This window comes from Lepidothrix coronata, unplaced genomic scaffold, assembly GCF_001604755.1.
Source record: "Lepidothrix coronata isolate B3197 unplaced genomic scaffold, Lepidothrix_coronata-1.0 Scaffold62, whole genome shotgun sequence".
NCBI classification, from domain to species: Eukaryota; Metazoa; Chordata; class Aves; order Passeriformes; family Pipridae; genus Lepidothrix; species Lepidothrix coronata.
In genome coordinates this window covers 4278444-4300022 of record NW_016690242.1, presented here as the reverse complement: position 1 = coordinate 4300022, position 21579 = coordinate 4278444, and the positions used below count along the sequence as shown (strand labels likewise).

Below are 21579 nucleotides of genomic sequence, written 5' to 3'. Positions count from 1 at the left end.
GCAACCAGCAAGCAGGCAGTGTCACCGAGTATATGAAATTCTCTAAACTAAATTATGCTCCATCTCTTCATCAAGGGGAGTTCACGGTGAATCTGCCACTTGCTAAAGATAATCCTGAAATTGCAATAGCATTTTTCTTCTACAAGACTACCTTTTAATTGCTGATTATTCTCTGTCTCAAACTGAAATAAAGCCACTACTACTAACAGGAAGAGGTGCAGTAACAACACGCTCCATTTTCACAGAGCAGCTAAAACAGAAAGGGCTTTGGGACACCACTTCCTTCACACGCCCAAGTCCTGACCATGAATGTGACTGGGGCATACACAATAATATTAAGGAACACATGTAAATCACCACAAAAGATTTGTATCCTAAAGCATCCACTCGTCAAAGACATCAAAGCCTTACACATATGTGCACTTAGGTCCATAAAATATTACAAGTATTTTAGTATACCAATTCAAATGGTCAGCCTTTCTTCTTCCAGCAACCATTCTCTGCAATGTTGCTCATGCATCGGAAAGACTCTTTTCTTCACCTACTTCAAAGTAATTTATAAAAAAACCCCAACAACAAAAATCCCCAAGAAAACACAAAGATTAGTGCATCTTATCAGAAATAAACCTACACAAAGTCATTCAGGGCACAAACTTTCAGTTCAGCTTCGATGGTTTACTGTCATACAGCAAAAGATAAGATGACCATCACAGATTATTAAAAAAACAAGTTAGGAAAAAACCCTATAAATATATTTTTTGCTTGCTGAATATTTTTACAACTCAAAGTGTACTTGAAATAAATATGAATTTTGTCTATGCCACTCATAATATGCATGCAATAGAATATAACTAATGGCAAAAACCTGAGAAATAACCAAATTACCTTGGTGCTTTACAACACTGGGATAATCTGAATATCCTGGTAATTCTTCCCTTTTGAAGGGACCTAGATGCAGACTATTAATATAAAGGAACATGTCACTCTCCAAATGCTCATTAATATTTACCAGTCAACAGGCTGTATTTCTCCAGGTCAGGCTACACAACATGGTAACTTCCTACTGCTGAACAAACCATGAACCCCTTGTTAACGAGTGAACTCCATCTCATTCATTAGCCATTTGTTAATAAACAAGTTAAGAGTAGGTCAAAGAGCAAAACAAGCATTAGAAATTCACTCTAAACCTTTGAATACAATCTTTCAATTGGTATATGAAAGCACATAAGGCATGCAAGCTCTCATATTGAATTCTCTTTTATTCCCACATCCTTTTCAAGTACTCTGTTGGAGCAGAAGGGACCTTCCAATGGGGGACTGCTGGTGTCCATGTAACAGGTACAGCACACAGAGCTGCTTAAGGGAAGTGAAATATCAACTGCCTGAAATACGTCTTTAAAAACCTATACAGAGCAAAAACTACTTGTTTTAAATAGTGGGTTTTTCCCAGTTCTGGGTAAATTCCAGTTCAGGGTAAGCTGTATCTAAAATTGTCCCTGAACAACTTCAAAGAATTTCAAACTAACTCTTCAGGTTGCAAGGGGAAAAAATTACCAGCAGTTCAAACCACTACTTGGTTTGTGTCCAGTACAAAGACTTGAGAGCAATCTCCATCTCCCAGTCAAGATGTGTATCTATTAAAATAATGTTAAAGCAGTTTGGCATTATTTTACGAGAGTTAACTCAAGGCTTCGTAAAATCAAACTTCACCCTTTAGAATAAACAAATTTTTTAAAAGTAGATTTTGTCAAGAAATTATTAAAAATGCACACTCTATCATTACGAAGTTCATAGTGACAGCAGAGGACATTTAAATTTTTAATAGACCCACTACAGGAAAGCAAACAGTGTCTATTTCAGTGCTAGACAAATTCAATCCTAACACATACCTATTTCAATCAAGGGCAAAATAAGCTTCACTACACAAAGTGAAATTCTTTTTTTAGATGGTAATACAGAGTTCATTTTCTTGCTTGGGATCTTAAGTGTATACCACACCCACTTTTAGTTTTTATAACGCAGACCTTTTTCAAAGAGCTAACCAGCTGTATTAAACAAATCTATTTGATTGTAACAGTACTCAAACTAACCAAGGGAAAATATTTTTTTAAACTTAATAGCATATTCAATCTTATTTTATCAAAATCAATTAAAATTCTGTGTACAAGTGTTTGGCTAGTTTATGTCAGCAATGTAATAAAAAATATATGCTAAAAATCACTCCATTAATTGCTGAAGCAAGAAAACATGAATCCAAACTCTTAAGACAAGCCAAGGAAACTACACACAGCTACCTACGTGTTTACTGTTGAATGCTATGGGAAACAATTCAAAATGCTGAGCAGAACACTGTTACCTACGTTACACATAACAAATGCAGTCGCCCAGGAGAAGGTGATATTTTTATATCCATTACTTAAGCTCTTGCTTTCAGGTGTCCATAGTTTTGTCAAATTTTCTCTGCAGTCTACTATGCAACGTTCTGCTCTCCTACCTCCTTCACATCAAGAACTTCATTACAAGTAGCAGAGGTGTTTTAAGAATGTGATTCAGAATGAAAAGGGGTCAGAAGCGATTTTTACCATTTTATGTGCCAAAACACATTATTGTAGCTTTTTCCCCAAGAAGCTCTGTTTTCCAGTGCTTTGGATGAAAAAGCCAAACATTTGCCTGGGGGTTCTTTATGCTGCAAAGGTCCCTTGGAAGAATCTTCGCATTTGGTGAAGCTTTAGCAAAAATTTCAGTTTGCACGTGTTCAAGAAAAATGTCTGGAACTGGCAGTTACATTTACTAGTAATTCTGTCTCTAGTGGGTTTTACAGTTTGAACAGAACTGCCCCAAAGAATTTATCCTTCCAGGAACTGCAGATTACTGTGGCACAAAGAAACTGAGTGCCCAGAAACTGTTAGTATTGAACAAACTCTTAACAGCCCCCATCCCCCAGGCTTAAAGGTGAGCAAAAGGAAAAAGAAAGGGATAAAACAGAAACCAAACAATGCAGAGACAGAACTGATAAGGAGTTGGAAAGTAACAGAGTAAGAGCTCAAACAGGGGAAGGCAGGTGAGTATTGGCTGAATAATAAACACACAATGACACTGGGACTATGAACTTGAGGAACTAGAAGGGCAAGAAAACCGGCCTAAGAAGCTGGAAAAAGGAAAACAGAGGAAGAGGAAGAACTGTAAGCTGGAGAAGACAAGGGCAGGTTTGAGAGTGAACAACCATTGCAAAGTTTAGATAGAAACAACTCCCTTCCAACACAACCTATTTTGTCCATTGCAGTGTTCTATCAAAAAAAGGAACTATGAAACACATTGGCCACACATTTCTTATCTTTCTCTTGTGGTCAAGTACATAAAGAGGGTGGCAACCTAGCACAATAGGTCACTGCTGTCAACTGGCAGAGACTTGTTTCCATGCTGAAGGTTTCACTATCACTGACAGCCACAGTCCTGTGGTGAAGAAGAGTTGCTTATTGCACAACCCGATAGGGAACTGCCAGAATATGAAGGACAGTGTCTCAGTAAAAGCAAGGAAGTGTTATCCTAGAAAAACAGATGCTACTTCTGTCCATGCTATAATTTCTTTGTGCTGGTGGACTGCTTTAAGCCAAGACTTTTCAGAAACAAAACTCCTTCTGCACTAATTTCTGGTCACTTCATTTGTGATTCTGAGTGCTTCCTCACAGCTGAAGTCATCCAGGCAACTGAAGGCCCATGTACCAACACATCAGGGTTTCATAAGAGGTACTCAGTGAGGCGGGAACTGACAACCCTCTTTGGCTTAACCTCTCTTTGGCCCAGCTCCTCATCTATTGCCACCACTGGATTGCAAGATTATTCTGTATTTGTCAAATCTGATTTTAAAATTAAAGTAATTAAACTCCTTTTGACAACTACTCTTCCTATCAATGGCTTTCCAGAAGGGAACTATATACTGCCTCTAACATTATCTCCTTAGATACTGCTCTCATTTTTGAATGCCCTATTCAACAGGCAGTCAGGAGAGAGGATGCAAAAAGCCTAGAGTACCAGTGAAAAGCCCCACCTCATGGGAACATGCTGCAAGATTCATTTTATAAAAAGAAAAGCGCGGTTCTTGAAGAGAGGCTACACACTTCCTGACAGTGGCATGATGCCAAATGTAGGCCACTTATTAGGTTCTGGACAGACCTAGTTACATAAACTCTAGACAAAATGGAGGTTATTGGGAAAAAACTGTAACACTGTCATTTCAGCTGATCTGGAGAACATTTTACTATATCTACTTTCTCATGATGCAAATCCACTTCCCTTTTGGTGGGTTCTTCCTAGTTGCAATTGCAGTCTATAGCAAAATATGTATGATTAAAGTGCTCATACCATTACTGTACCAACACTTTTTCATTTTTGAAAGTGGTGTCCTCTCTATCTCCAACCTAAAACCTGAACAACATTTCTAAACAAGAATATGCTAACATACCACCTTACACTCTGCCTCCTTCAGGAGAGCATCATTAAAGAATAGAAAGCTAATTAAGGTAACCCTGAACAGAAAAATTAGTAAGCAACAAGCTGGTTCCTCACTGCTCACTCCGACTACTCTTTCACAGCAAAAACTTCATAGTATGCAGGGAGAAATTCCAACCAGTATAAAATAAGAATCACTCGTCAAAACTACTCTTACGTTGGAGGTAAAATCTGCTTCAAAAGCAACAAAGGGGAGGGAAAGGGTGCAGTTTCCTGGACTCCAGATAGGGCTTAAAAAACGTCTTGGGCTTATCAAAACTTGAAAAGCTCCACTGTGCAAAACTTCTCACCTCTTTCAGTTGATCAGCACTTCCCCATGATGCTGAGCGCTGATGTGATCTCTTTTCTGCTCCTTCTTCAGCCCAACAGCTGGGTGTCTAGAGGGGGAAAAAAAAAAAGAAAATACACTGTACTTAATTCTCCAGGTAAGAAAAACTTCTGGACAAATTACTGCTTTACCATCTGGGTAGCATCAGAGTTTAGGCATTATACATGAAGAATAAATTTCATAATCTGATATGCAGCAGTAATAGTCTCAGTAAATAAAAAGCAATATAGAAAACCAAGGCTTTGTAAACTTGCATTTACAAAGCATGAGGACAATGCACGTTACTGAAGAAGCAATCAGAGGTCTGGCAATCCCAGAGACCATTCTGCTCAGGAAGGAAGCTGGACACCACCTTGGGGAACACCACAAAACCAATGCCTGCAGCTCCTTGTTGCCCTGCAAAGGTAGGTGGGAGCAGCCCCCCCAGGGCCAGGCCACCCTACACAAACATGCCAGGTCAGGCATGGTACCATCATGCACAGAACTGTAATTTCAGAGCATTGGCTACACCTTCACAACCATCACACTGCCACAGTATTATACAGCCTACAGCCCCACACCTAACTCATCAGTGCTAGTATTTCACGTGATCGGTCTCTCTGCGTGCACAGGACTACATATCCCACTTGTGTTTTCTGCACTTTCCATGGTTTCAGCAGGGCTTTTTCTCTGCTATTTTTACACCATCAGGAATATGTCACCCAAAGGCCCAGCAAGCTGTGTGGATGACTAGAAAGCAAAACTGAAAAAATCTGTACTGAACTTTTTGCTGCATGTTCCCAGAAAAGAAAAAACAAGTCCTTATATAAAAAAATTAAGAGTTTTGTGTGCTTGTTACATGATTCTGTCATATAATACCCCCTTCTACTTGAGTGTGGGGAAGAAACCAGGAAGGTAATATGGTTATTGGAAAAAAAAAAAAATCAAAAGTGAAGAGTTAAAACAGCTACTTAAAAATATGTGGAAAACATAGATGTGCCTCAGTCAGGCAATCTTTGACTCTCATCACCCAAAGCACAGCCTCTGCCACATGAGTGTGCTAACTGTGTGTGCATCCACTTGCTCTGCATTTTAACAGAGCCACATTCTAAAAGTAATTACTTGTTTTTGCAGACTGGGTACTTACCATCTCCCTGAAATGTGTGAAAACCATTGTGCTGGTTTTAAATGGTTTTTAAAACACTGAAGTGGCTTGCAGATTTCTAAGGAACTAGAGAAAATGGGAAAAATTTGGTTCTTTTTCAGAATCATGGGCTTTCACAACCTATTACAACTTACTTTCCAAGTTAAATTGCTCTTTTCTTACAGTATTTTACTACATCCCAAGTACAGCTGGAACCATACAATTATATAGAAACAGAAAACTAGCAATGCAAAGGGAATTTTATGAAAATTTATCTTCCAAAGAGTGTTTTCTGAATACAATACTGCTCCATAATTTGAAGAACAACTCCAGGATGAAGGAGAAGCAGGCATTTTGGGTGTTTAAATACTTACTTATAGTGCAGGAGGGTATAGCAGGGATCACTACAAACTCATAGCCTTTCAACTACGTCTTAATAAAGAGAAAAGATACCAGGAATCTAAAAACCCAAAGTGACTTTCTCAATAAAGAGAAGTACATTGTTCAAAAACAAAACAAATATGTAGAAAGCAAGAGCTTGCTTGTATTTTTTAATAAGCACAGATACTGATCCAGATAGCAAGGACAAAAACCAAAGTAGTAACAACACCCTGAAGACCTTCAGCAACACCACCAGTGACTGTTAGCAGAGAGGTGAGATTCCTGATATTGCAGTTGAAAATCAAAAGTAAAAATTAGAAAACATCCATTCATTTAATACTAAATTTTGTACTTTCTCAAGTATGCTTTGACATTCTCTTCCACTCAAATACTACCTCCCTTGAGACAAAGATTACATGGTTGCTTCCACCTCTGGTAAATTGAGTCCAAACACAACCTTTCAATAATACATATACACCATCAGTATACAGGGGGCAGACTCTTTGCGAGCCTCAATTTTATTAGCAGCATTAGATTACAAATACTATATGATGTTTCTAGCACAGTATTGAAGTCAGGCAATGTTATATTACTGTGCTATTTGGAGTCAGATGGAAAAAAAGAAAAAGCATTAAAAAAATAACATAAGCGGGTACCAGAATATTATAGCGAGCTAGTCCTCCTCAAACCCTAGAAAATGCTGTTTCTAATTTACTGTAATCCACATTATATGAAGATTAGTTTGGGGTTCATAACCCCAAATCTTGATATTTGAGCAAAAGCTTTTAAAAAAGCAAAACAAACAGAAGCATTCCAGACTTGCTGCATTCAAATAGAAATTCTGTTTTTTAAAGTTTAGCTCACATATGACCACCTCGTATCTCATTTAAATGCTGTCAATTTAGATCACAAATAAAATGGAGGTGTATGGCACCCATGATCTGTCACATTTCATGAAAACTGTTTTCTCATCTTTATTTACAACTTCCACAAAACAGGCTTATCCATGGAAGCCTTCACTCGAAGCTCCAAGTGTACTTCCCATGTGTTAAACATATTAAAAAATAATGGAAGTAAAAATATAACTCAAAATCGTGTTTGAAGAAAAATGCCCGAGTCACAATAAACAAAACCAAAGTTGCCACATCTCAAGTCAGGAACACAGTAAGAGAGATCAGGCACTACCTGCAAAACTGGTAATATTTCAGAGCAGAAGCAAAAGTATGCATCACACAAGTATGCACTGAACTTCATGAAGGAGGATTAATCCTGGAAGTCTGAGAAACTAAGATTTTAGGAGAACCTTGAAAATATTACATAACACATGCTGCAGCTACAAGAGGTGGATGACTAGTTTTCAAACTGTGAAGGTTCGTGGTCCACTTCAGTTGACACGTGGGACAGGACGTGCTGAGAACACCATATATGGTTGGTCTCAGTCTTCACGTAAACCTCAATTACCATCATTCTAACTCACCCAGCCCCTTAGAGACGAGCACTTCTTCCAATACATTAAATAATTCTGCCTTGCTTTTCCACCCATGTCAGGGACATACACCTACATTCTTTCCACTTCAATTAGATCAGAATGACTGCATAGAATACCAACCTACTTAAACCTAAAATAAGACTGAATTACTCTAAACATCTCCCATTTTATTGGCAGTCCTTCCCTTCAATTACAATACCTAGCCTGCATCCCAGAATATCTCCACAAGTCTAGGTTTTACAGGGGAAGCAGTAATGTTTTTGAAGAAATTCCACATTCAGAAGAAACCCAAGAGCAACACTAGAAGATAAAAACTGATGGGTTTTCAGATATTTCTAAAGTATTCAAAGGCCCTCTAGAAATTTTACAGAAAGAAATGACCTAAGGAGTTAGAAGTTAATTTGACTGCAGATGATAACTCCTAAACATAAGACAGGTTAAGTAAAGTTAGAATGATAAATTCATAGCTCTATGACACATGTATCTTCTTCCCTGTAACTTCCGTCCAAAGTACATCATTAAATTATCTCATAAAATCAATGACAACTAATACAGCAATAAAAAAGTTTCATGGAATTGAGCCTCTTGGTTTATGATGTTCATTTTAGAGCAAAAAATTTCTATCCAGAAGGAAAAAAAAAAGTGTCTAATGAGGGTTAACTACACTAAAGCCTTGACCTACACGTAAGAAAAACGTATTTTAGCCAAGCATTTCAACCTAGTAACTCTGCATTATTCTTTAGATGAGAGAGAAACAAAAATTCTGAGAGCCATTTTGCAAACTGTCTTCATTTGTGTAATACCTAATTGCCATATACAATGAGAAAGGCATATCCAACAATACTGGACTCCAGTTTAAGCTGTCAATTGGAAATCACTGGCTAATATTCCATTTGGTCATTTGTTCATTTCTTTGTATTATTTAGATTGAGAAAGATTACATAGACCAACTTTAACTGGCAATATTTAACTGGCATCAACATCATGTTTATCTCTAATCTCTCCTTTTTAATTTTGTAAGTATCTTTTATATTACTTAGCTACTGTCCAATAATTATATTCATCAACTCTGACAATTATCCAAATGTTTCTGAAGATTTCAAGGTTAGGGATAACCATTTGAACACTGAATTATTCCATACACTGTGAAGGGGGAAATACTTACATGATGAAGCATGAAGAAGAGGTGTATGAAATTGCTCCCAACAGAGACAGAAAAAAAGGGGAAGAAAGCTATACTGAGTTTTAAATGACCTTAATGAAAAGTTCCGATTTTACAAAAGGAGTGGTAAGTAGGACTGTGGAAGAGCTCAGGAAGGGGATCACAAAGTATATCAACACATGTAACGTCCTATAATAGAAAGTTTACCTGTATTTCTGAAATACTTAAAACTACTAAATAAAATTGCATACCTCTAATTATCCAAAGCATGCTACTTCCTAAAGATCAGCTAGTTCTGTGTGTATGCAAACATACATACACTAATATAAACACATGCAGAATTCTGAGAAATACTGAACAGTATAAGTATCACAATGCATAGTGTAACAGTATATTTTTCCAAAAGCAAATGTAACAACCTCACTTCTCTATTTTAAATCAAAACATTTGGGGTAAGTAAGAGGGACACAGAAATATGAACCAGAGCTCCTATTCTCCAAGATGCAACAGAAACTAAACCAAACAAAATTCTGTTCCCTCTATTTAAATAGTGAGATATTGTTGATTTTTTTTTAATCATGGTTTTATTTTAGAAAAAGAAGAAGTGTTTTATTCATGAGCATTATATAGGTTGAAAGAACTTAAGCAGGGAACAAGGACTTGGAATAAAACTCATTGAGGGCTCATCTGATCACAGTGAAGACCAGAAACTGACTCTCTTTTTTTAAAAACAAGAATTCTAAGAACAGCCATAATCATCACCTTAACAAAATTGCACAGAATTTGAATTTTAAATTAGTTTAAATTAAAATTTGGATTTTAATTAGGGATAAAAAGTACCCTTGAAAGAGAAATAATTATTCCACCTACAATGTAAGTTATACTGACAGCATTGTTCACGAGTTTAGAAGTAAAACAGGAGATAACTTATTCCCCAATGAAACATGCTCATAAAAAAATAGTTTACTGATTTCCATTATCTTTCTTTATTTATTTTGTTTGTAACATCTTCCATTCTGCTAAACTACCAAGTGTTATTATTTTTAGACAGTGTAAACTATATGAACTCCCATGACTTAAACTCCTACTTAGCCAACAAACATGAAGCAGCAGAAGCACTTGTGCTGGTACCCAGGCAAAGTACAAGGCTTTAATTTAATTTAACTTAATTTGCCATGCATGCATCCTATCAACAACTTGGAAATTATCCTTAGTTCTTGAAATTAGATATACTTCAAACTACACAGAGCTCAAACAACAGAAAACCACACACACAACCAAAACATAAGAAAATGTTTTATTATCATCTACAAGCCTCTCTAGGAGCATTTCATTTGAAAACAAAACAAAAAAACAAACTGGAAATCACTGTGCAAATCACTATGCTTGTTCCATTTTACATATTCATATAGTCCCAAGTAGTGACTCAACCTAAACACTGATACATGCTCGAGTTTGGCTAACATAACTCTTTGTTAGAAGATATCCACCAACCCTGTTCCTATCCCTTTGAAATAATACTTTAACTTGCAATGACAACAGTACTGCCTCTCTTCTCTGTTACATTTGATTATGCTGAAAAGGTAAAACTTCATTTTCAGTTTCTGAATGAGGCAAAGGGAGGCAGCCAACAGTTCACATAACCTAAACACTTACTTGAGCTCACTAAGAAAGCAATTTTACTGCCAAATACTTGAAGCTCAAATATTTATAGAATAAGTTTGTTTATCTTTTCTGTAACTGGTGAAAAGGTTTGTTTGTGAATCTTAAAATATTCTATATTTTCTATTCATAACAGTACTTGCAAAGTTTGATATGGATATACGTTTTAAGAGAGGGGTTGAGAAATACAATAACTACAAAGTAGGCTACTGAAAATCTCCTGAATAGAAATTATGGTTTCAAACCAGAAAAGATCTTCAAGGAATAGTATTGTAAAAGGAAGTCACCTTGAAAGCCAGTCCAGGATTTAGAGCTTTTTAGGTAAATCTTTCATGACAGTAAATATGACTGCTGCTTCTTTTTTGCTAAAACTGACTGTTTTTAAAATAAATAAGCAGGGCATGAAGACAGCATTTTCTTAAAGGGTCCCATACAGTTCCTAAAAATTTTCTTGGAACATTTTAATCATCAGACTACCAAGTTCATTAAATAAGATTTCTGAAACATACAGATAGATCTTTTTTCTTTTCTAAGTATTCTATGCTTATCTTTCCCCCATCAGAGGACTTCCTGTGTTGCATTACACCATATTTTGAAGAGATGAGGAAAACTATATATACTTGTCCAGAAAACTTCAGTATTACACAAAAAACTAGAATCACAGAATCTATTTAAAGATCCACAACTATGGATCAGAATCACTGCACAAGAGATAAGCAACTAATTAAAAACCATCCCTACGCAGCCTTCAGGCTGAAAATACAACCAAAGAGAGTTAGTTTCTTTTCATTTCCAATTTAGTTTGGAACACAAACTCAGATGACTTACTCCATATCCCAACAGCACTGCTGAAAAATAAAGAATGCAGCTCCTCTGCTAAAAATTTGGGGGGGTTAGAATTATGTGGGTTTTATTTGTTTGACAGTGATTATCTTTGAGGGCAACAAGCTCCAGGATGAGGAGGAAGCAGGCAAGAAACAACATTCACCTTTCTAGCCAAAGAGCAGTATGAATGCCACAGCAGCCCACCTGCTAGAGGTTCCTGCTAAGGACAGAGCCCTGAAGAGAATCCGAGGCTATCACAAGGGTATCAGGCCATCAATAACCTCAAGTTAGCCTTCCCTCAATTCCCCCCCGGACACAAATACACTTTTTGAGACTGGCAGATTTTTTACCCCGATTTAGTAAACTCTTTAGTTTGTCAGCCACTGCTATATGGAATTTTTTTCTTTTTTGTTAAATAACACTCAGCATAATTTTGCATATAGCAGCTTAAAAATAAACCAGATACAAGGCTGAGATGGAAATCTGCTTATTTAGCCTCAACAGATCTGCCCACATACCGAAAATTATTTTTAATAACTGTTTTCTAAAAGCATAAAAATATTAACATCACACACCATGTTACTGCATTGACACTGCTTAAAAAAAGACTACCGTACCCTATTTTAGGGTTTCATATTTATAGTAAGATTACGTGAATCCACATTTCTTCAGAATTAAATTGAGTAGACATCAATTATTTGAAACATCTCTGTTGTCTTGTTTTACAGCTTTTACCTGAGTAGATTTATCTTTCATACATGAAGGGTAGTGTACATGGGGATCACGTGGCCACTGTCCTGTGAGGTAAGGTCCTGTTATTGTGTCCAAAGAAGAAGTTCGCCTTATGGTACCAGAAGTTCTGATTTGCTGGGATTTTGGCCTGTCCACTGTAGAAAACCAGAACAAAACCAACAAAAAAGTCAGGCTAAATTTGATGTGAAATGTTAAAAGCTAGCTATGACAAATAATGGCAAGAACACATCAGAAACCTTTGTCTCAATGCCAAGCTGAAAAGAATGCCATCCCATTAAAGCAAATAACATCAGACAAAGAAGAAAAACAAATACAAAAGAGAAAACAGTCACAAAACCCCCAATGCTTAAAGTGTTTATATCTGCAAAGAACAGGGCTACTTACACTATATATTTTCATCAACAAAAAACATCAAGCAAATTAAATACAGTGATGATGCAATTCAGGAAAGCCAGACACACAGAAATAGAAAATAGAACATAGTATAACATTAAGTTAGCTTGCTTAGCTTTCTAAATACTAAAACACAAACCATGACAAAAATTATGGTTCTTAAGAAGATGTACATCCAATTTATTGCTCTTGTGTACGTCATTCCATATTATTTATAAGACCCCACTACAGGCCTTAGCAAGCTGAGAGCATGACTGTGTCTTTCCCTCTGACAGAGCTCAGTTCAAAGCAGCTGCCTTGCTTGCTTTTGCTCATCACGGTGCCTGCAGTTCTTGACTCCTTCCTGGACTTCTCTCCCCATACACCTAGATCATGGAACACTTCTTCCAGCATTTCATTTGGAAAGCAGAGTGTGGGGTGATTTGTGAGATTGATGTGGGAAAGAACAGTTTTAGACCATGTTCTCTGGATCATCCTGCTTTGTCCTTTAGACAAAATTACTTCATATACTCATTTTCTAGACTTCACATTAGCCAACCTAAGCCCTACATTGCAGCTACTGTCTGTTTTGCTCACCCCTACTAAAATAAATTAGCAAGCATGCTAATTTCCAAATTAATCATGTGCTATGCACTGATCTGACCCACCAAAACCCTACTCACTGCTCAGAACATGAGAGCAGACCTGCTGGCACACTTCTGAATACAAACATGGCCACTGGCCTTCACAAGCATTTTCAATATCACCTAGAACTGATGGATCTCCAAAGGCTGAGTCAATCATCAATGTGTTATGTAAAATTCAGCACAATTATTCGGGTATAGTTGGCACTAATACAGCATGGTTATAGATATATGAACATGACAGTGTTAAAACAGACCATTTTAGACAAATATAAGCCACTGAAACACTTCATTAGCTACTCATTTCAAGTGAAGAATTCTAAATAATGGCATGAATTGGACATATAGTAATACATCATGCTGCCCTTTATGCAATATAATTGTTCTGACTGCCTTAAATATAAATCAAATCCCTACCATTTCAAACAGAACTATCCTTACAGAATTCCAATTGTGACCAATATGCATTTTAAGAAATATCTTTGAACAATTAAAAGCAGCATGAAATCCAAAATAAAGATGACAAATTTTAAAAATGAAACTAGTTTTTATATTTGCACTGAAACACAAGTGTACCTAAGGGGTACATAGCTACAAAGCATTCTTCCAACTGTCCTTGTCATGCTATGGCACTACGCTACTCTCTTAGGTAGCCCAAGTTTTGAAAATTTCTCAAAAACACTTTTTAAAATAAGTTAGAGACAATGCACAGATAAACAGGCAAAGACAATGTCTGAAGATGAGGAAATAAAGACTAAGTATACCTTTGCAAACTTTACATTTAAAAAGGCTTGCTGCCAAAAGGAACCAACCAAGAAAGCACAAGCCCAAAAACCACAAATAAAATACATACAATCAGATAATGAGCTAAGGTCTGTGTCTTGTTCTACACCCAGAGGAAAGGCAACAGCAATCCCATAACGACTAACACAATACCATTACAACACAACAGGAAAAAAAGGCACTACCAAAAGTTACTACATTTTTGTTTTTCCATGGTAATCTTGGAAGTGGACTGCAGGACACTGTCAAACCCTAAAGCGAGGAGAACGAAAACTTGAAGACATGGTTTCAAAAGTCCCTACTCTTCTTCAGCATTCCTATGACTTACAGGAAACAAACCACTTGTCAAATGCACAAACCAATTCAAGTTAACACTAATTTAATGCCATCCCTATTCCACTCTTGTCTACGCTCTTTCCATTGCCTTTGAGACGGCATGCACAGATATGGGAATCCACCTACTACAGTGATTCACTGAGTTAAACATAAAGACAACTAAAATGCATTCCCTCAAAGTCATAAATACACAGTTCTCCCGATTACAGGCAGAGTTGACATAACATAATGGGCAGAAACAACCCCAGGAGAGCGAGAAGGAACAGCAAGGCTGCAGCAGCATTGAGCTCTGTTCAATAATAGTTTCGGCTCCTCCCCCTTGATATCATTAGATCATAAAAAATACAGAAAAAGGGATCTATAAGCATGAAATTTGAAGGAACATCTACAAGTTAGCATTTGACAAACTGTCTTGTACAGTAATGTACTTAGAGATGACAGGATGTCACGGAGAGCAGCATTGTACTGGACCACAACAGTGGCACATCAGATCAGCTTAAACTGTTCTCTAAATATTAAACCTGCTCTCAGGATTTATTTCTTAATGTTGCTTTTCTCACCTCATCCTAAGTCTGGCTTCTCACTATGCTAGGGAGCTACTACAAAACTTTCACTTCTCCCCAAACTTTCATTATCAATGAAATGTTGATGCTACTGTCATGAATATCCTTCTCCAGACCAAATCACTTTCTCTGGATAGAAAATTAATGCTTCTCACAGAATCAAGTACCATCTGACAGCTGAAGCACTTCAACAGCTCCTGGACACAGCCAACAGACTTCAGCATTCAAAAAGGCTTCAACACTATCAAGACATCTCTATAGACTGATTTTATGCAAGTTTCAGACTACACCTCATCTGACAATATCTAAGCACATGAATGAGTGAGTAAGAAGGATTCTATTGTCTTCCTCAGTAACATCTAACACATCTCACAAGAAGCTCAGTTCTACCTCCAGAACAAGTGAACTTGGGAGAACAGCACTGAAGCAGAGTAATGTTACCTGAAAAAGTCAGCTAGAAATTAGAAAAGCAAAATATAAGCTTGCAGGAAGGTAAAATACCCCATGTGTTATTTAAAATATGACACAAGTTTAATGGCACGTATTTAGAGCCTACTGCTACACTATTCTAGTTATAAATAATGTTACACAGAATGACAGAAGGGTCCACCTCAATATTACAGCTGGTGAAATACGGCATGATCCTACCTCCCAGCAGGAACCAACTAAAATAAACTGCATGAAATCACAGTTCTGCATGCTGGATTGAGAGCAAAGAGAATCCTAGTTATACCACCTAGACTGACTGAAAAAAGGTTTTCATTTCTCTGACAGCAAAATGTAATTCAGTAAGAGACTAACACGACAGCTCTTTTGAAAAGGACATAGGGTTCAAATAAAACCATCTGCTACAGCTCTAAAATGAAGAGCTTGCCTTCCCATCCAGCACAGAGGCAGCTAACCTGTGCATAATCTGAAAGCCATGTTCACAGTCCATTTTTAGCTTAAAGAATACTTTGTGCCACACATACATGGAGGAAAATCACCTGCAGCTGAAGAGCATTGGCAGCATTATAAAAACTGCTTCAGCTAAATCCAACAGAGCTTGTCTGTCAGCATCTTTTCTTCCCATCTTTCTCTCAGCAGTGAGCAAATGCTGTTCAAGTTTGGCAAGAACTTTTCCATTCACATCCTTGCATGGATATAACCAGCTTCAAAAGACTAAATTACCTTAGGAACTTCTCAGATGACAGAGACTCTTCTCAAGTTGAGTCAAAAACATGAAGTATTAATATTGTCATCTCATTATTGATGTCAGCTAATTGTGACACACTCTTGCCATAAGACTAGACAACATTCTTGCAGTAAGATCTTGATTTTTCTCTTGAAAGTTTGTTTTAACTTAAACTTTTAAGCCAAGAAGCCAAGTTATGACATTGTGAAATATCAGTACTAAATTCCACAATAAAGTTTCATGAGATGTTTCTCTTCAGTTTAGTTACCAGCACTCTACACAACATTCTGGTTAAGAGCTACTACTGAAGTGAGTCCCACACTTAGGACTCATCCATTCCTGAAGAATTTCAGATTTTACATATGAAATGAATAGTAATTCCAAAAATACTCAAGACTCTTGGAAGTTCTCACTTCAATGGACATCCCCAGTCTGCTTAAGACACTTTTCAAGAGCCACAAAGTCAGAGTTCTAGTCGTCTGGTTTGAAAGATACGCAGAGACTGTCTATCACCCTACGAACGAGTATCAGGTATTTCTAGAGCATTCCTACCGGACATGACAACAAATTTACAACAATCTACAAACCCAACCAGATGCAGAAGTGTCTGTGTGAATGCCTCTTAAATAATGAAGCACCTGGGAATGCAGCCCAAGAAATCATAAACTAGAAATGGAAAGCTGAATACTAAAGAATGGTGACCCACGGTGACCTTTAAGAAGGATGGCCCAACACCACTTAGGTCACAGTTCCCACAGCAGCTACTGATGACTGTCCTACACATCCAGCTAAAATTCCCCTCTTCTGTTACACCTTGTACAAGCATGAAAGATGGACACCTCTCCTCTTCCTTGCTTTGGACAGCGATTCCTTGAGTATAACAACAAGCAGATTTTCAGATTCAAGACGAGTAAGTCTAGGACAAGTCTGGGCAAGGGGTTTGCCTTTCTGTTTGCTTTTTAAGCAAGTATATAGTGACACTGCACTGATTCCTGAATGTATATCTGATTGGTCTTTTCTGCTCTGATTATATAGGTAGATGGTCAAACTGGTGCATGTTTATTTGCAGAACTTGTCTCCATGACTTTGCGAGGAAAAAGACTGAATAATGGGGATTTATAGGCCATTCAAAAAAAATATTTCAATCTTCATTCTCAAGAAGGCTTTTCTCTTGTAACTGGAGCCAAAATCTCTCATGAAAAAGATTAACAAGGGATTTGGGGTACCCTGAAGTTTTACTCCAGAGGACAGATCTACTGGTTCAAAAGACATTTCCCATTTGCCAGTGACTGACAGACTTGTTTCTGACCCAACCTGCAAACTGGTTGAATGACTGCATTAATGGTTCAGAGCACACTGTTTCCCATGTACTGTTCATAGAAAATAACTAAAAATAGGATTTTAAATAGCATCTTAAAAAAACCACTACACTCTAATATGTAATTGAAAAGACGTGAAGTTACTGCACTTTCCTTCATAATTTCAAATTATACAGCTTAATATCTTTAGTAGCTTAAAACAAAGCAAAACACTAGCTTTTTCAAACATTTAAAATGCAGTACAATATTTTGCTACCAAAATTATACTTGTAAGAGGATATAAGAAGACACAGTCATTTTAAGTTACCTTCTGATACATCTCTAAAAGTACTGTACATTCAGCTCCATACAACGTCTGTCTTCATTATGTGCACCACATTGGTTTTGGTTCAGTTTTACCAACTTCAGAAATTATTCCCAAGTTTCTATTTTTAGAAATCAAGAGAGAGAATGACTAAAAATGAAGAGAGAATGACATTCTGAAGTAAATACTCTAAACAGACTGACACAATCCACTCTTAATTTCCTCTCATTATCCTAACTGAATAAAAAAGGCACAGAACAGCACCATAATCTAACCAAGGCTTCAACAACCAAACTGAACAAGCAGAAAACAAGATCTCTCTTGATGAGATCTAAGATCTTTTCAGAAAATCCAGGTCCATGAATTATGTTCTTTCTACATGCAAAAATCTTCAGGGGAGAAAAAAAAATAAAGAGGGGAACTAGTCTTCCACACAGATCATTCTACAGTTTGGTAGTCGGGGCAGATTTGGTTTTGTACCTGACAAGGCTTATGAGGATTCAAACTGAACTGCATAAAACACAAGTCTGTGAAGACAGGAGGTAGCCTGTACTGGGAAAACAAAGTAAAACAAAACCAGCTTGGTGCTTCAAAGGAAAATAACACACACTGACCCACAGTACAGGACTTAGAAATCAACCATATTGATTTATCTTTTATCAATATGACTAACACACCTAGAGAGGAAAGAGGTCTTCTCATTAGTCACTGAATCCAACCAGCATACCAAGGCATTTCCTTCCATCAAATAGGCTTCATGCACAACCCTTCAAGGACACATAGCTCCATCAAATAGGCTTCATGCACAACCCTTCAAGGACACATAGCTCCATTCACCTAACTGCACATACAAGAAGGCACAAGGCACAGAGCCAGGCTATAGATACCCAGAGGAAGCAGGACACGTTGGATGAATTTGCTGGCATATTTCACTGGACCTACAGCTGACTCAATCTTCGTTGCCTATGTACGTATGTTGAAGTAAGGTCTCTGCCTCCTGTCCCTTATTCCACTCAATTACAGATCAAGTAAAACGTGACTGCAAATATCTTTCAGAAGTCCGATTTTGTCCACAGCAAAACTCCCCTGCTTAAAATCAACATTATCCTTAGGATCAAACATAGAAAGAACGCTCTAATCTCAGTAAGAAAAGTAAACAAACCATCTGGCAGAAAGTTTCAGTGCTCTAAAGCTAAGTTATTCGTCTAACAAGGATTACTGCTGGCATGTATAGGACCTGTGGCATTTAATATCACAAAAGCCTGCTTTGTTCAACAGATGTAACCTACACATTTGCACTCTTCTAACAGGACGCCATGTAGGTAAAACACTACTTTCAAATCTTTCAGATTTTTATGTATTTCACATGTTTAGAATTTTTTTTCTTTAAGTTATTACTTCAACTTTAAACACCACACAAATACCTAAATTTAGTATCATTTAATAAAGTATCTAAAAACGTTCCTAATTTATGAATTTAAAACAAAATTGATTGGAGCTCAGCAGCTAAGTACTTGAGAAAAAACACACCAAAACACACAATCAGCCATTAACTGTTATATGTACTTCAGTAGATACAGAAAATTTTCCTCCTTTTAGTTCATTAATTTAGATCTTCTGAATGATCTATTCTATCTATCCAATACTGAGAACCAACTTGGGAACCAAAAACAGTACTAAAGCTTGGAGTGTTATTTTTTTTCTTCCGGTATATTAATAAATAAAGTCTTGAAGGTCATTATAAACACAATTAATTCCATAACTAAAGAAACTATCACCTTTGTTGAATAAATTTGGTGACACTGAATGGATGTCTGGTGTTGTTATAACAACAATACTTAAAATCTAATAAGATGTAGAAAGTGAGGGGTTTGTAACACTTTATTCTAATTCCACTTTCCATAAAAATGCAGCTGGACATAACAACAAATTAAACAACTTAAATCAGAATGCATGATTCACCATTTTCATAATCAAAATACTCAAAGAACTATAATCAATGCACGAGGGCTATAGAATGCCATCATAATGACCACCAATTATTAGAGATAGAAAGCATTCTCCTAGCTAGGGTTAAGTATACTAAACAAGAATAGTAATTTTATCTGAAAAAAATATTGAAAAACAGAAATGTAAAACCAGATTAAAACTGATTGCCTACATCAGTGTCCAACTTTAATGGTTAAATAAATTACCTTTTCATTATCAGTTAAAGACACAGAAACAAAGGACTAGAAACAACTTCCTAAACCTGGAGCCCACTTCGCAGCTATCACTGACAAAACACAATAACTTCAAAAAAGATTACAAACTCAGTCTTACAGCAGCTGAGTATTTTGGCCTCATGATTCCTACTGGAAATGTGATCCAGGAAGATTTTTTTCCCCTGATGGTTTCAAGTCTTCTTATAGTTTTCTATATAAACATTTACCATCTCAAACCAATTCACTAATCGCGTCCTAGCACTAACTTCAGCTCTTTCTTCTCAACTCTCCATCCCCTGGATTCTAAAAAAGCAACTGTATTTTCACGCAGCACAGATTTTTTTAGCATCACACAGTAGAACTCCTAACCTAGTAGTCCTTCTCTGGGTCTGCTCCAGTTTGATTCTACCTTTCTTGAATTGTGGAGCACCAGAGGAGTGTGCAGGATCCCATATGATGCCTCATGAGGCTCCTGTGTGGCCAGCTACTCTTCATGCAAGACCTGTCCTGTGCCCAGTACTTTTTCAGTCACTTCTTGTTGGCAGTTTAGAGATCTCATGATCACTCAACTCCACCCTCCAGCATTTTCAAATCAGATGTTCCTCCTTTGAGGAAAAGATATTCTGCTCAAGTACAACCTCGCATACATACACCTCCCCTTTTTTCTTTTAACTTTTAAATCTCACTTTTCAAACTTATTATTTCAATTCCCATGGTTCTTAAACACTTCTTGCATAATCTTCCTGCGTACTAATTAAACCTCTCAAAATTCATGAAGCATTTCATCACCCTAATTTTAAAATTTGCCTAAGCAGATAAGATCTACTTCCCATTTAGGAAATCAGTTTTCCTATCAAAACCACCAAGTTAGCATGACACAACTTGGAAGCTCATTTTGCACTTCAACAGTTCTCTCTGGTTTCCACCATCCCTTCAAATTTCTTCTGAAGTTTCACCAACTGGTGTCTGCATTTTAGAACTGGATGCAATGTTTTTCACATATTTTAAACATCAGCATTGTATATTCTATGCTCAGGTATCTACTATCAAATGGTGTCACCTCCTATTTACAAGATTGCCTTAGAAATTTGAAGGCAAGTGTCAATTTCTGAGTAGGCTTTTCTAAATCCTGCAATGGAGATCTCTGAATTGACTTTATTAAAATATGCAATCTGTATTTATTGTAGTCTCAGTTATTCCTAATTCCAAATTACTCTCATCCTTTATAATTTTTTTCCTAAATCTTTCTGGGTTAAAAATCACTGCCATTATGGAAGTGATTTCTTAAGACTTTGTTCTGGTGAGCAGAAAGCACTGAAAAAAATATCTGTGTTATTTCCTCTGAGATTTTTCCTACTACTCCTCAGAGTTAATTTTGAAACCATACATTCTAGCAAATCGGTCTCAGATCACTCTTCATCTTTTTTTCTTGGTATCGAACAGCTGCAACTACTTTTTCCTTATTTTCCAATTTGCTTGTTTCTATTGTCTGTCTTAAAGCATAAAAAGTCTAAGTCTGTTCGGGTTTTAACAATTCTCACTTTCAAAAAGTGATTGATAATACGACATTCTTTCCTCAGTTCTCCCTGCTGTATCTTGCAGGCTCTCTGTTTATTCCTAGCAGCCTTTTTGAGGTAAGTGTCCAAGC

At 36.9% G+C, this 21579-nt stretch overlaps 1 protein-coding gene across 2 annotated transcripts in view; it reads right to left on the bottom strand.

The window, feature by feature from the left end:
- The window catches only part of GLCCI1 (glucocorticoid induced 1), a 54024-nt gene that overhangs the window by 21265 nt on the left and 11180 nt on the right, over nt 1-21579 (bottom strand). For both annotated transcript variants that reach the window (XM_017817735.1, XM_017817734.1), the window contains exons 2-3: nt 12215-12366; nt 4800-4886 (exon numbers count right to left, since the gene is read on the bottom strand). In XM_017817735.1, the coding sequence (XP_017673224.1) occupies nt 4800-4886; nt 12215-12366 (239 nt within the window). The remainder of the gene's footprint in view (nt 1-4799; nt 4887-12214; nt 12367-21579) is intronic.